The 15,645-nt window shown below is 40.8% G+C and overlaps 1 protein-coding gene across 1 annotated transcript; it reads left to right on the forward strand.

The window, feature by feature from the left end:
* Positions 1-1,175: 1,175 nt before the first annotated feature.
* Positions 1,176-15,207, forward strand: LOC308239489 (small ribosomal subunit protein uS10-like; the record flags this gene model as incomplete). Its single annotated transcript, XM_080652289.1, has 2 exons — positions 1,176-1,215; positions 14,861-15,207. 2 exons carry the CDS (start codon positions 1,176-1,178, stop codon positions 15,205-15,207), a joined length of 387 nt encoding a protein of 128 aa, XP_080508415.1.
* Positions 15,208-15,645: the final 438 nt, after the last annotated feature.

A 15,645-nucleotide genomic window follows, 5' to 3' on the forward strand; every position in this document is an offset into this window, starting at 1 on the left:
GCCAGTCGATAAACAACATTGGGTTTATTTTATTCAATAATTTACTTATCACAGAATTCGATCCGTGCTTTTAAAATGCCTTTGATGATGACAAAGAGAATGGTGGTATTTGAGAACCTGCTAGGGGACTCCAAGCTTAGACTGAGTAGGGTGTGGGGGAGTTTTGTGGATACAGACACAGGGCAGACAGAAGTAAAAGCAGCACCCAGCATGGTCCTAGTGCCACCCTTGCCTCAGAATACTGGACTCAAAAATCAGCAGGTGTGCTGGGGGCTTTGGGTTATCAAATCTTTCTATAAATCAATGCACTCAAAATCCAAAGCTTCCCCATTTCAAAGGTATATGAATAGGGTTAATTAGGGTCTAGAAAATTCTGCATGAATAGTTCTCAAAACATTTAAGAGTTTATCAGTGGACGATTTCTTCCCTTCACACTTGCTGAGGTAAGTTTGGGACCCAAAGTATGAATTTAGGGTTTTTAGACTTTTAAAATTCTTCTGTGGAATATACAGTCCATACCTGCTAGGAGTTTATCCTCATTAGGCAGGCAGCAAAAACCCTATGTAAAATTCAGAAGTAGATGAAACATAAATAAGTATAAAGAAAATGGAGCTGTGCTGAGACCCCATATTTTCAACTTTGGATTTCAGTTCTGAGGAGCCAGGGGCTTTAGGAGAATATGGTTAGTGTCACCACTGGAGGCCTTCCTTTGGGAACATTTTTAAAGGATATTGCATGGGTGTCTGATTAGTGCTGTTGCACAGGGCCCTGTGCTCAGAAGGGTCCTGACTGTGGTTTAACGCTCTATTGTTGTCATATTAGTTTTATCTTTGAATTTGTGTTTTGTAAATTAAGTCTCATGAGACAATAGAATATATGAGGGCTAGGGGTTTGGAGCCTAGCCCACTTTAAATCTACTTCTTACCACCTCCCCACCTCCCTGGATGGGTTCTTGACCACCCCCTCTCCTCTACCCACTGGATTCCCAGTCCTTCCTGGCCTCTCCTCTGCCCTCTGACCACTGCAACCTTCTACCTGGGTAGTGGGGGTAGCATTTGGGGGATGGGGTGGAGTGAAGTGGGTAAGGTGAGGTAGGGGATGGGGGAGGGAGGTGCCAGGAATATTGGGGTGGGTGGGGCTTGGACATGTGCCCCATATGGAGTCTCAGGTGGGGCATGGCAGAAGCCTTCCCCACCTTGGACTGGCAACACCATGGTGAGTTCAGCAGGCAACTAGGTAGGTATGAGTCTCTAGCCACCCCTGATCCAAGTGTGGAAGTTGCAATTCCTTGAGGGTTGGCCATCTGCCATGGGTTGGGACAGTGGGCTCTGGGAAGGGAGAATTGACTTCCCAGCTAGGACAGGACTGGGCTGGGACTGGATGTAGGTCCAGTAGCTGGTGGGAGGGGGAGCCTGGCAACCAGTGGACCCACATGCACCTCATCACAGAAAGGGACTTCCAGGAGTTTGTGAGGGTTTAGCATGACCTTAATAGGAACTAAAAAGGAGAGAGAGAACACAGAGGGAAGGAAATATTTTATATTTAATACCTTTAATGACACTGTTTTTCTGCTTTTTTAAAACAAGGGGCCCTGCATTTTTAATTTGCACTAGGCCCAGCAAATTATGTAGCTGGCCCTAGATTACAATATATTTTCAATAGTTTCAATGAAAGGAAAGGTAGCCATATCTTTTTTTAAAATATATTTTATTGATATTTTACAGAGAGGAAGGGAGAGGGATAGAGAGCTAGAAACATCGATCAGCTGCCTCCTGCACACCTCCCACTGGGGATGTGCATGCAACCAAGGTACATGCCCTTGACCGGAATTGAACCCGGGACCCTTCAGTCCACAGGCCGACGCTCTATCCACTGAGCCAAACCGGTTTCGGTGGGAGCCATATCTTAACACATCATTCTTCTATATTTTGCTCCTGAGTTCTGCTGGCTATGGGTCCACATGGTGCTGCCTGCTAGAAGACCTGGCAGCAAGAATTGGAGTTGTACTTGTTGCTGGTCCTGATCCTAAAACTTTACGTTCTAAATCTCATTGTTTTGCATTTAAACCATTGTGGGCTCTCTCCAGCACCCTCTTGCCTTCGTGCCTTCAGAATACATGTGCTTTGCTTGCCTTCAAACCAGCTGGAACATACCAGCTAACATTCAGGCACAGACAAAACACATTTTAAATGGTTTTGCCCCACAGGAAGGTGATAGCAGGACAGAAATGTTCATGAGATTCCCCTGAATAGCCATGTTGGAGTAGTATTTGGTGGAGAGGGAAGAAAAGGGGGAAAAGGGCAAAACACTTATAAAACAATATACAGTCATTACCTTTTTTTCCCTTTAAGTGTTAAAATGTAGGCCTAGTAATTTATCTGATAATTAACCAAAGCACATACTTCAATGGACAAGCCCAAGTGGAACCTGATGATGTCAGGCAGTGGTAGGGGGGAAACAAACTTTCTGCTGTGGGAGAGTTAGAAGCACTTTCCATTCCAAACTAACGAACAAAACAAAAGAAAACACTCCAGATGCACTTGAGTTTCAGGATTCATGAGTAGTTCAGGAAAGAACTGTTGGGCTATCTCAGCTATGCGGAACATTTTCTTCAGTTACTCCCATCAGTGACTGAGCTCATCAGTTTTGGAAGGTATCCTAGGATGTCTCATTAGGCTGTTTGAAACTATTCATGTCAGATGATAGCACTGTTACCCCTTTTTCATCGCTAATTAATGGATTAAAAGTCCACTATAACAATGTTAGAATCTATAGCCCAGGAAGAAGGTGGTCCTGGACTGTTGCCTAGTTGTGTCGGACAGCATCCAAGGCTGCCAATGCCTGGCCATCAGTGTGCATTATGAGGGAGAAAACAAACCCACCAATAATACTTCTGGAGTGGTTGCTAAGATTAGAAGCATCCATTAGTGGACTCTTGTTTTCAACGGAATGGAAATTTGTTATTTAGAAATTTTGTTTTGAATTATTAATTTATATAGAAATAAGAATTGCTTGGGTTTTTTAAGCCACATCAGCTTGGGTCCACAAAGTCATCCTGCCTATTTTAAGATTAGGAAAGTCCATCTGTTTGTCTGGAAGAGAATTGACTAGCTCATGAGTACCTTGTTAAGTAGCAAATAATGGGCCATTTAGATGGTTGGTTTAGTTAAGTCTAGAGACTGCCTATTCTATATTTTAGCTCTCTATTTATATATTTTGCCCATAATGTTGTAAAATGAGCATAAACCCTAATTCTGGTGGCATCTGGCTGTTCACGGCCCTTGCTTAATACCTTTAATTCTCACAGTAATAGCTTCCACTTACTCAGTTCTTGCTATGACCCAGGAATCACATTTAAATGCTTTCAATATGCTGTTTTATCTTATGAGCTAAATGTTATTATCCCAATTTTGCAGACTAGGAAACTACCATTTAATGAGGTTAAGTAATCTGCCCAGGGTCACATAGCCATTAAGGAACAGAGACATGGCTTTCCCATGTTTGCAGACTTCTAAATCCAGGTTTGAAGAAAAAGGAAAAAGGCCATATAAAAATTATTGAGTTCCAAACTTTCAAGTGGTAAAACTTAGATGATCCTCAAAGGACTAGTTCTCAGTTCTTCTGCTGTATTTCCAAACCTGGCAGAATCTATCTTGTTCAGGAGGAGGAGTGCATATGCGCGTGCGTACACACACACACACACACACACACACACACACACACACACACACAAATACACTTTTCTACATATGCACATATACATAACAGCCCTTGGTCATTCACACCAAAGCAGTCAGTAGACACCCTATTCTGGGATCCTTAAATCTCACAATCAAGTTAAAAGTTAAGCCAACTACACAAGTGCTCTTAGACCAATCTGTGAGGACAATAGTATTCCCAGTGGAAATCAGAAATATGATACCATTTAACTCAGATCTCCACATATGACTACTTCTATAACCATCAAAATATAAATTGGTCCCACTCCAGCCAAGCAGACAGTGGAAATGAAAAAAAAAATTGTCTTGGTGCCAGCTCTGATTCCCCACTAAATAACTGTGGCATTAATATTGAAAGTATATCATCTGAAGTACAAATTCTAAGTCTGCCTTGAGGACCAACATGTCTTGGTCCAGAACTGTTTGTGCTACAGGTGGTAGACCCCACTTCTGGCACCAAAGTGCTGGAGTCTCAAGCATTACGTCTAGTCTTCCATCCCAACTACACTGTCCTCTTGCTCTCATGTATGGTCCAGTGCATGAAGCCTAGTGCTTATTTCTATACTTGGACTTTTCCACTGATCCAGTATGGAATCTAGGGAACAAACCTTGATTGCTCTGCTGGCCTTCAAGCTTCTCCCAAAGTTTGACTTTACATAGTAGATTTTCATTTTGACTTGGAGAAAACTACTTTTCTTGTTACATAGCCAACAGGCATGCTGCTGGGTCCATCCAGCCTGGCCTAGCCTAATGTTTGGCCTGGGTTTCTCACAGCATGTTGACTAGATCCCAACAGGGAGGCAGCTGGAGAGCAGGTGTTCAAAGAGAACTAGGCAGAAGTTGCAATGCTTTTTTCTGACAAGGCCTTGGAAGCCACATGGCATCACTTCTGCCACAGGCCAGATTCAAGATGGTGGAAGGGGAGAATTGGGCCCTACAAATTTATGGAAGGAGTGTCAAAGAATTTGTGGCCATATTTTTTATGAGAGAGAGAGAGAGAGAGAGAGAGAGAGAGAGAGAGAGAGAGGCAGAGAGAGAGAGATATTTGTTGTTCCATTTATTTATGCATTCATTGGTTGATTCTTGTATGTGCCCTGACTGAGGGTTGACCCATAACTGAGCTACCCAGCCAGGGCTGTAGCCATCTTTAAAGTTCCACAACAGTGTTAGCACTGGACACATAAATGAAAGAATGAATGATGCCTATGTAAGCATGTCTGATAGAAGTGCTCTCTAAAAGCTTCACTTCTATTAAAACATTGCATTTATTCTGAAATATTCTTAGATCCAAAATTAAGACAGTGATTTTATTTGAGAAAGGGTCTACTTATGCTAACTTCTTAGCATAAGGTAAAAGTAAAGAAAGAAGAGGAATGGAATGAGAGGCAGAGCAGCTATCCTGCTCTTCAGATATCCACCCCCTTTATCTCTTTCCATGCCTGAAATTCCTCCAATAAAGGCTTTTTTCCTATTGGGTCTTGAGGAATTAATTTCTATCTATAGAAACCATCTATCAGTCACTGATCATCAGAGAGATGCAAAATAAAATGACAATGAGGTATCACCTCACACAAGTTAGAATGGCTACCATCAACAAATCAACAAATGACAAGTGCTGGTGAGGATGTGGAGAAAAGGGAACCCTAGTACACTGCTGGTGAGAATACAGACTGCTGCAACCATTATGAAAAACAGTATGGAGTTTCCTCAAAAAATTAGATATGGAACTGCCATTTGACCGGGTGATCCCACTTCTAGGAATATATCCTAAGAAACATGAAACACTAATCAGAAAGAATGTATGCACCCATATGTTCATAGCAGCGCAATTTACAATAGCTAAGACCTAGAAACAGCCCAAGTGCCCATCAGTAGATGAGTGGATAAAAAAAGCTGTGGTACATTTATACCATGGAATAGTAAGAAGCTGTAAAAAAGAAGAATCTCTTACCCTTTGAGACAGCATGGAGGGACCTGGAGAGTATCATGCTAAGTGAAATAAATCAGTCAGAGAAAGAGAAGTATCACATGATCTCACTCATATGTGGAATCTAATTAACAAAATAAACTGATGAACAACATGGATTCAGAGACATGGAAGCATGAAACAGTGTGGAATCTCAGAGGGAAGGTGGGGGAGAGTGGGTAGGTGGGTGGGGAGGTAATCAACCAAAGACCTTGAATGCATATATGCATAACCCATGGATGCAGACAGTGGGGTGGTGAGGGCCTGGGTTGGGGGGTGGGAGTGGGCTGGAGGGAGTCAATGGGGGGGGGGGAAGAGGGACATTTATAATACTTTCAACAATAAAGATTTTAAAAAACAAAACAACAACAAAAAAGAAACCATCCATCATGATACAGACACCATTTACAGAAGAATAACATCCTAGTGGTTTTTTTTACATCTCACCCCTTCGAGGTTAGAGTGGGAGTGAAGAGGAAATAGAAATGTTGGGCTTTCTTAGGTATGAGTTGGACACCGTTTCTCTCTATCTCTGCAGGAAATACTTTCCAAAACTCCCAAGCAGCCCTTCAGAAGTCTTCCCCACACTGCTAACAGTGAAGGAGGTTGTGGTCCTTCCACCCTTAAAGCACAGCAAGAGCTCTCTTCATAGAAACCTCTTTATACCCTGACCTCTTTTGATGCCCTTGTTCTTGTGGAGCGTCCCAGCATCACAGAAAAATCTTGAATGCTTCCACTGTGGTTTCTGCCTGTGGGGTTTCACCTTCTGCTCACTTTAGTATCTGATATCTGCAGTATTGACACCTCAGCTGAATCTGAGATGGGACAAGTTCCATTCTAACCAACTGTTATGTAGGTTACACTGTTGTGTTAAAGATAACAATAAGTGATTTTTTAAAATCATAATTCCTCCACAGCCAACATCATACTCAATGGGCAAAAACTAAAACCATTTCCCCTAAGAACAGGAACAAGACAGGGATGCCCACTCTCACCACTCCTGTTCGACATAGTACTGGAAGTACTAGCCATTGCAATTAGACAACAAGAAGAAATAAAAGGCATCCAAATTGGAAAAAAAGAAGTAAAGCTCTCCTTATTCGCAGATGACATGATATTGTACATAAAAAACCCGAAAGACTCCATCTAAAAACTATTAGACTTAATAAATTAATTCGGCAATGTAGCAGGATACAAAATTAACACCAAGAAATCTATGGCATTTCTATACACCGATAGTGAACTTACAGAAAGAGAGACTAAAAAAGCAATTCCATTTACCATTGCACCAAAAAAATTAAGATACCTAGGAATAAACTTAGCTAAGATTTGGAAACAGCCTAAGTGCCCATCAGCAGATGAGTGGATTAGAAAACTGTGGTACATCTACACAATGGAATACTATGCTGCAGGTAAGAAAGAAGGAATTCTTACCATTTGCAACAGCATGGATGGAATTGGAGAGCATTATGCTAAGTGAAATAAGCCAGTCAGAGAAAGATAAATATCACATGATCTCACTCATTTATGGAATATAATGAACAACATAAATTGATGAACAAAAACAGATCCAGAGACAGAGAAGCATCAATCAGACCATCAAACCTCAGAGGGAAGGTAGGGGAGGGTTGGGGTAAGGGGGAGAGATCAACTAAAGGACTTGTATGCATACTTATAAGCCTAACCAATGGACACAGACAACAGGGGGGTGAGGGCATGAGTGGGGGGGTGCAATGGGGAGATAAGGACACATATGTAATACCTTCATCAATAAAGAAATTAAAAAAAATAAAATCATAATTCCTGCATTCTAAAAATATCTCAGCCAACAGTTTACCAAGTCCCATGTTATTTAAGACTCTTGTTTGCCCTAGCTGGTTTGGGTCAGTGGATAGAGTGTTGGCCTTCGGACCAAAGGATTCCAGGTTCGATTCCAGTCAAGGGCACGTACCTTGGTTGCAGGCTCCTCCCCGGCCTGGGCCCTGGTTGGGGATCATGCAGGAAGCAACCAATTGATGTGTTTCTCTCACATCAGTGTTTCTCTCTCTTCCACTCTCTCTAAAAATCAATGAAAAAATATCCTTGGGTGAGGATTAAAAAAAAAAAGACTAGTTTCTTCAACTCAGTCCTGTTGATATGCTGACAGTCAGTATACTTTTTCTCTGCTCTTTGGCAATTTTTTATCAAGAGATCACTTTTCATCATATAACTGATACAGTCATTTCCAAGCCATCCCTGAGATTTGTAGGGTCAAGTACAATGCCTTAAATTTTTGCATTTCTTACTCCAACTAAATAAACCTAAATGGAGGAGAAGTCCACTGGGAAACAAGTTCTGAGGAAAAAAAGCAATTTCAAGTGACATGTCTGAACCAGTTCTAGTGCCAACACTACTTTGTGTAAACTTGTTTATTAGTGGAATCTTATATAATAAAAGCCTAATATGCAAATTGACCATCACTCCAACACACAAGATGGCCACCTTCATTGGACACAAGATGGCCACCACAAAACAGCCAGCAGGGGAGGGCAGTTGGGGGGGACCAGGCCTGCAGGACAGGGCAGTTGGGGTGACCAGGCTGGCATAGGAGGGAAATTAGGGGTGATGGGCCAGCAGGGGAGGGCAGTTGGGGGCAACCAGGCCTGCAGGGGAGAACAGTTAGGGATGACCAGGCTGGCAGGGGAGGGCAGCTAGGGGCGACCAAGCTGGGAGGGTAGGGCAGTTGGGGGGGGGGGCAGGCCAGCAGGGGAGGGCAGTTAGGGGCAATCAGGCCGGCAGGGGAGCAATTAGGATTCAATCAGGTTGGCAGGGGTGTGGTTAGGGGGTGATCAGGCTGGCAGGCAGAAGTGGTTAGGGGTAATCAGGCAGGCAGGCAGGCAAGTGGTTGGGAGCCAGCAGTCCTGGATTGTGAGAGGGATGTCCGACTGCCCACTTAGGCCTGATCCCTTGAGGGGGTTCCAGATGGGAGAGGGTGCAGGCTTGGCTGAGGGACACCCCCGCCCCCCCGTGCACAAATTTCGTGCACCGGGCCTCTAGTGTTTAATATAAATGTGTTCACAAAAGTCATGCTTAAACAGACATTTAATTATAGAGGGAAGAATGTTTATCTCTGGGTATTTTTTTCTTAGTGGTTTTTACATATTCCACTTTTTAAAAGAGAACATATATTACTTTGATAATCAGTTTATAGTATTTACACATGTCTATGGAAACACTTAAAGAGTGAAAGAATGGGGTAGAACATTGAAATGGTCTTTACAGCATTGTCCATAAGAAATATGATGCTAAACACACAATGTAAATTGAAGTTGTCTAGTAGCCACATTAAATAAATGAGAACTTAGCTCTGGCCAGGTGGCATCATCCTGGACACCAAAAAGGTTACGGGTTTGATTCCCAATCAGGGCACATACCTAGGTTGCAGATCCAATCCCCGGTCAAGGCATGTACGAGAGGCAACCAATCTATGTTTCTCTCTGACATCAATGTTGATCACTCTCTGTGTCTCTCCTGCCTCTCTCTAAAACATAACCTCTGGTGAGGATTTTTAAAAAGTGAGAACTTAATTTCAATTATGTATTTTGTTTAACCCAATGTATCTAAAATATCATTTCAATATGTAATCAATATAAAAAGTATTAAGAAACTGTTACATTATTTTTTTCATACTAAGTCTTTGAAATCTGGTGTGTACATTACACTTACAGCACATCTCAACTCACACTAGCCTCATTTCAATAGCTTAAAAGCCTCATATTTATAGTGGCTACCAAATAGGACAGCACAGCTCTATAATCTCTATGATGATCTCCTTATAAAAGATTAATATCAAAGATATTATTAGCATGGATTTGTTCTCATGTGCTTGATCAAAATTCTAAGAAAATGAAAAATTTTGTTAAAAAAAAGAGCAAACCTCAGTTACTAAATAGAATTTTAGTAGAGCATTCTTGTATTTGCTACTCTACAAAAGTTATATTTATGAACTGAACCTTCCATGCCCTTTAATGATTTGTTAAATCCCAAAGCAGTGTCTATATAAACAGTAAATTGCATCTCAAAAGCATGAGTAAACCCTAAAGGACAATAGATCAGTTCACATCATCTTTGAAAGTATGGAGACTATTGGTCTCCAATCTTTATTGGTACTTATCTTTTGAAGTAACACCTTCAAATCAATAGTTCTTTTTTATTTTTAATGTTCTTCTGCCATTAATCTGTCCTCATTGTCAATTTTTCTTGCTCAGCAAAGATTTGTACAGAGGCCTGAGTGTTTCTCTAGGTTTTTCCCCTCTGTATGAGCAAATTGTATTTCATTAGGAGTGTGTTAAGTCATGTTGGGATTTAAAGATTGGCAGTACACCTTCATTTTGGACAAAAGGAAAGTAATTCTTAGAGCTGATGCACGAAAAATAAAACTTGGGTCTTATGTGTCTTTTTAAAATTATGGTAGCAAAAAAGCATAGAATATTAAGTTTACCATCTCAACCACTTTTAAGTGTACAGTTCAGTAGAGTTGAGTATAGTCACATTTTTGTGCAACCTTATGTGTCTTGGTGTACTTTTTTGGTAGATCTTAGAGAAACAAGTAGCCTCCCACCCTGTGTAAACAGGTTTATTTGACCTCTCAGGCCTCACAGATGGTTGGATAGGAAATTTACAGTTAGTTCATGGGCCTGTAGGGAACCAGGGAGGCATTAACTCCATTCGACCCACTGTGCAGTGGAGGCAGACAAGCTGTCCTCTCTTGAGGTTCCAAGATGGGGTGTTATCTTTTCTATGTTGCTATTTGAGTTTGAGAACACTCTATGAAATGGTCAGGATGGTTACCTATGCCCCTATTGTTTCTCCTGTGACACTTTCAGTCAGCATACACCCTTTGCTTTTGGACATCAGCAGATGTGGAAGACTTACCTGATGCTGACTAAGCCAGAATAAACACACCAAGTTTCAAAAAATCAGATCTTTCAATTAAACCACATGTTAATACCACCTGTTCAGAGTGACCCAATAAAGGGAAGTGATGTTCAGAAATTTATATCTTAATAAGCTCCTACATTAAACAGTGTTGTATTGTGACTCTCCTAAAAAGTAATTTTTACTGATAGAACTTTACTGACCAATGAAGTAATAGTTGTTCCTATTTTTGACATGCTACTGATCAAATGATGCTATGAAACTGCATGAATTTTATAATGCAGCTGTTGACCTCAATTTAGCAATCTCATTAAACTACTTCTTAGTTTTCTAGAGATATTTTATTGTGATCACCTTTTTATTTTGAACAAGTTAAAACCTAACAGAGAAGTTGCTAAAATATTACAATGAATTCCCAATGGCCTGTACCTAGATCTATAGATTGTTTTGCCATATTGTTTTCTCTCCCTCCTAGAGATATATTTTCTTTATTGAGGTGAAATTTACATAACATAAAATTAACCATTTTAAGTGAACAATTCAGTGGCATTTAGTGCATTCACGTGTTGTATAATCACCACCTCTATCTAGTTTCAAAACATTTGCATTACCTCAAAATAAAATCCTATATCCAGTAAGCAGTTACTCCCCATTTGCCTTCCCCTCAGCCTCTGGGAACCACCGAACTACTTTCTGTGTGATTTGCCTATTTTGGATATTTCATATAGATGGAATCATACAACATGTGACCTTTTTGTGTTTGGTTGTGTCTGGCTTCTTAGCATAATGTACTGAACGTTCATCTACAATGTAGAATGTATCCATACTTTCATCACAGATACTTTTCATTGAAGTTGTAAGTTGACTATAGAAGAACATTCCATCACCTGTGTTCACCTGCTCCCACTTCACCCCACAAATGGGTTGGATAGGATCGCAGAGTCTCTTTTTTTTTAATTTTTTTAAATATATTTTATTGATTTTTTACAGAGAGGAAGGAAGAGGGATAGAGAGCTAGAAACATCGATGAGAGAGAAACATCGATCAGCTGCCTCCTGCACACCTCCTACTGGGGATGTGCCCGCAACCAAGCTACGTGCCCTTGACCGGAATCGAACCTGTGACCTTTCAGTCCGCAGGCCGATGCTCTATCCACTGAGGCAAACCGGTTTTGGCCGCAGAGTCTCTTAAGACCCATAGTTCCTTTTAAATCAAGCGCCCCTTTGGGGAAAGGGTGGATGTTTACTCGAGTACATGTGCATTTACATCCTATAATCTTTTGAATAGTATAAAATGGGCATAAGGAAGAAAATATCCAAAGATAACCACACTAAATAGCTATATCGCTCTGGATATGTCACAATCTCTCCTGTCTTCAGTTTCTTTATCTACAGAATGACCAGACTGCATCCAAGCCCTAACAGCCATTATGATGAGAATTGTATGATTCTATTCCCCAGACAATCCGGCTTACACTTTCTTTAAATCTGTTATTCCAGAGAGCTACTTTTCCTCTTTAGTTTATTAGAGCAAAGTTGATATTGATGAACCATTGGGTTTGTGACTCTGGAGGTTACAAACTATAGCTTGACAGCTTAACAGGATTCTGGAAATCAAACATCAGGAATATATTAAAGAATTAGCTGCCTAAAAAAATACCTATAGCTTGGATGAGTTTACAATTCAGTTGGAACTTAGGGATAGATGACCATGTGACAACAGGAATATTCATAACCAGAGGAAAAATCTTGTTAATAGAGATTAAATATTCAACATAAACCACATATATATCCAGTAAGGAAATTGGTTAAAATGCCAACAAGAAATATTAGCCTGCTCTCACTCTTCACATGTCACTGCCCTCTTTGATTTGACCAGTCATCTGTGGGTCAAATGGTTACAGATGCTTCTGAAAAGTAAGTGGCAATTTAAGATTTAAGTTGACCTAACTGGTACACCAGACAGAACACTCTTTCTTGAATTAATTTTAGTGCTGCATTTATCTTTATTTGTTCCAATATCTATAATAATAAAAGTGTAATATGCTAATTAGACCAGACGTCCTTCCGGAAGGCCTTCAGGATGAAGCCAGGGCTGTGAGGAAAGCCCGGGTCCCAGGTGCCAGAGGGAAACTGGTGCTGGCAGCTGGGGGAAGGAAGGCCTACTCTTGCATGAATTTTGTGCATTGGGCCTCTAGTATATACTAATAAAAGGGCAATATGCTAATTAGACTATGAGACCTTCCAGATGTCCTTCCGTAAAAAGCCATGGTGGTGGGGCCGAGGCAGAGGCGGTTAGGGGCGATCAGGCCAGGAGGGGAGGGCAGTTGGGGGTGATCAGGCTGGCGGGGGGGGGGGGGCAGTTGGGGCGATCAGGCTGGCGGGGGGGGCAGTTGGGGGCAAGGAGGCCAGCAGGGGGGGCAGTTGGGGGCAAGCATGCCAGCAGGGGGGGCAGTTGGGGGCGAGCAGACCGGCATGCAGAGTGGTTAGGGGCGATCAAGCAGGCAGGCAGGTGAGCGGGCCTAAACCAGCAGTCAGACATCCCTCACGGGGTCCCAGATTGGAGAGGGTGCAGGTCGGGCTGAGGGACACCCCCCCCACCGTGCATGAATTTCGTGCACCAGGCCACTAGTTGTATTATAAAACTTCAAACACACAGCAAAGTTTAAATAATTTTACAGTGAATCCCTCATGGAGTCTACCATCAACATTTTACTATACTTGTTATATCACATATTTATCTATCCTTTTATCTGTTTATTCATTCATCCATCTTATTTTTTGAATGATTTCAAAGTAAATTACAGACACCAGCATACATGTCATTATGAAGCAGTAGTTCATTTTCACTGTATTTATGTATAAAACATAATTTATTTATACATTTTTACAGTATAAATTGGAATTTTTTTCAATTTTTTACTATTAAAAGTACCGCTCTTGTGAATATTCATCAAAAAATGTCCTAGTTCTAGCATATATACCTAGGACTGGGATTGCTACACCAGAAGGTGAGTGAATCTTCAACTTTACTAGATAATACCAAATTGTTTCTGGAAGTGGTTATACCAAATTACACTTACACTATTAATGTAGAAGAGTTCTAATTGCTTCATATCCTTGCCAATAGTTAATTTCATCTCCATTTCAATTATTGTTAATTAGGAGGGTATGAGTGATATTATATTGTGGTTTTAATGTGCATTGCTCTGATTATTAATGCGGTCAAGCAATCTTTTCATGTTTCTTAAAAACTCATATTTCTTCTATTGCATGCCTGCTCAAGTCTTTTGTCCACTTTTTTACATTAATGTTTGTCTTTTTTCTTATTTACATACAGGAGTTCTTGGTATATTCTGAACACCAATATTTTTTTATGTTTGAAATATCTTCTCCCAGTTTGTGGTTTTTCTTTTTCACGTTTTTAAAAAGTATCTTTTATTGAACAGAAGATCTTAATCTTAATGTAACTTTGTTCTTATTTAAGAAAGCCATCTCTATTCTGAAGTCATACAGATATTTAGAGATCTTATTATCTCCTAAAAGTTTTGGGGTATTGCCTTTTGCATTTAATTTTTTAATCCATCCAAAATTTATTTCAGTGTTTTCTTATATGGAAAACCATCTGGACCTGGTGTGTTTTCTTTGTGAAAAAACCTGACTCATGATTCAACTCATTTAATGATTATAAGGCTACTCGGGTTTTCTATTTCTTCTTGAATCAAGTTAGGTAAATTATTTCTAGGATTTTGTCCTTTTCATCTACATTTAAAAATTTATTACCTTAGCCCTAGCTTGTTTTGCTCAGTGGTTAGAGCAGCGACCTGCAGACTGAAGGGTCCCAGGTTCCATTCCAGTCAGGGCACATTCCAGGGTTGCCGGCTCGATCCCCAGTAGGATGCATGCAGGAGGCAGCCGATCAATGATTCTCTCTCATCATTATGTTTCTATCTCTCTCTCTCCCCCTCCCTTCCTCTCTGAAATCAGTAAAAAATATTTTTTTTAAAAAAGAGAGAGAGCTCTTTGAGGAAGACGTGGTTGCAGCTGCGGTGCAGCTCCATCCAGCCGGCTCCTGACTCACCATCCGGCCTGCTACTGACTCATCGCTGTTTGCTCTCGCCTAGGAACAAGTAGGTTAGGAAGCCTCGCCACAGCCATGGCTTTTGGAGGGGGTGTGGGAGAGGACAATGGGGGAAAAACAGGGACATATGTAATACTTTCAACAATAAAGATTTATAAGAAATAATAATAAAATAAAGATACTGGGAAGACACCCATGGATCCAGAAGTGGCGATTCACCACATTCGAATCACTCTAACCAGCCACAATGTCAAGTCCCTGGAGAAGGTGTGTGCTGACTTGATCAGAGGCACAAAGGAAAAGAATCTCACAGTGAAAGGGCCAGTCCGGATACTGACCAAGACTCTGAGAATCACTACAAGGAAGACTCCCTGTGGGGAGGGTTCTAACACTGGGGATCTGTTTCAGATGAGGATCCACAAGCAACTCATTGACTTGCACAGCCCTTCTGAGGTTGTTAAGCAGATTACTTCCATCAGTATTGAGCCAGGAGTGGAGATTGAAGTTACCATTGCAGATGCTTAAATCAGCCTTTTTAATAAATTGACTATCAGTTGTTAAAGAGAGAGAGAGAGGAAAAAAACAAGCTTTTTGTGTCAAAAGGGGATATATGAATTTATATATGCTTGTGGATGAATAGAATATGTCTGAAAGGATAAAAAGAGTGGTTACCTCTGAAGCGAGAGTCTAGGGTTCTAAGATAGAAGGAAGAGTTACTTTTCATCACATACCCTTTTGATCTGTTCGCACAGGTTACTTTGTATTTATTTGTATTATGTTTTAAATTTAAAATTTATTTATGTCAAAATAAAGAAAACTTTGAAATGTTATTCCAGATCTCGAAGCCAGACACAGTTCCCAAGCTCTCCCCAGAACAAAAAGAAAGAAAAAGGGTACTTTCTTCTCCCCCAGTTTACCTTCTGTGGCACCTCCCCTGCCTTATAATACCGCATTCCCAAAGTC

The sequence above is a fragment of the Plecotus auritus genome (genome assembly GCF_963455305.1).
Source record: "Plecotus auritus genome assembly, chromosome: X".
Classification (NCBI taxonomy): domain Eukaryota; kingdom Metazoa; phylum Chordata; class Mammalia; order Chiroptera; family Vespertilionidae; genus Plecotus; species Plecotus auritus.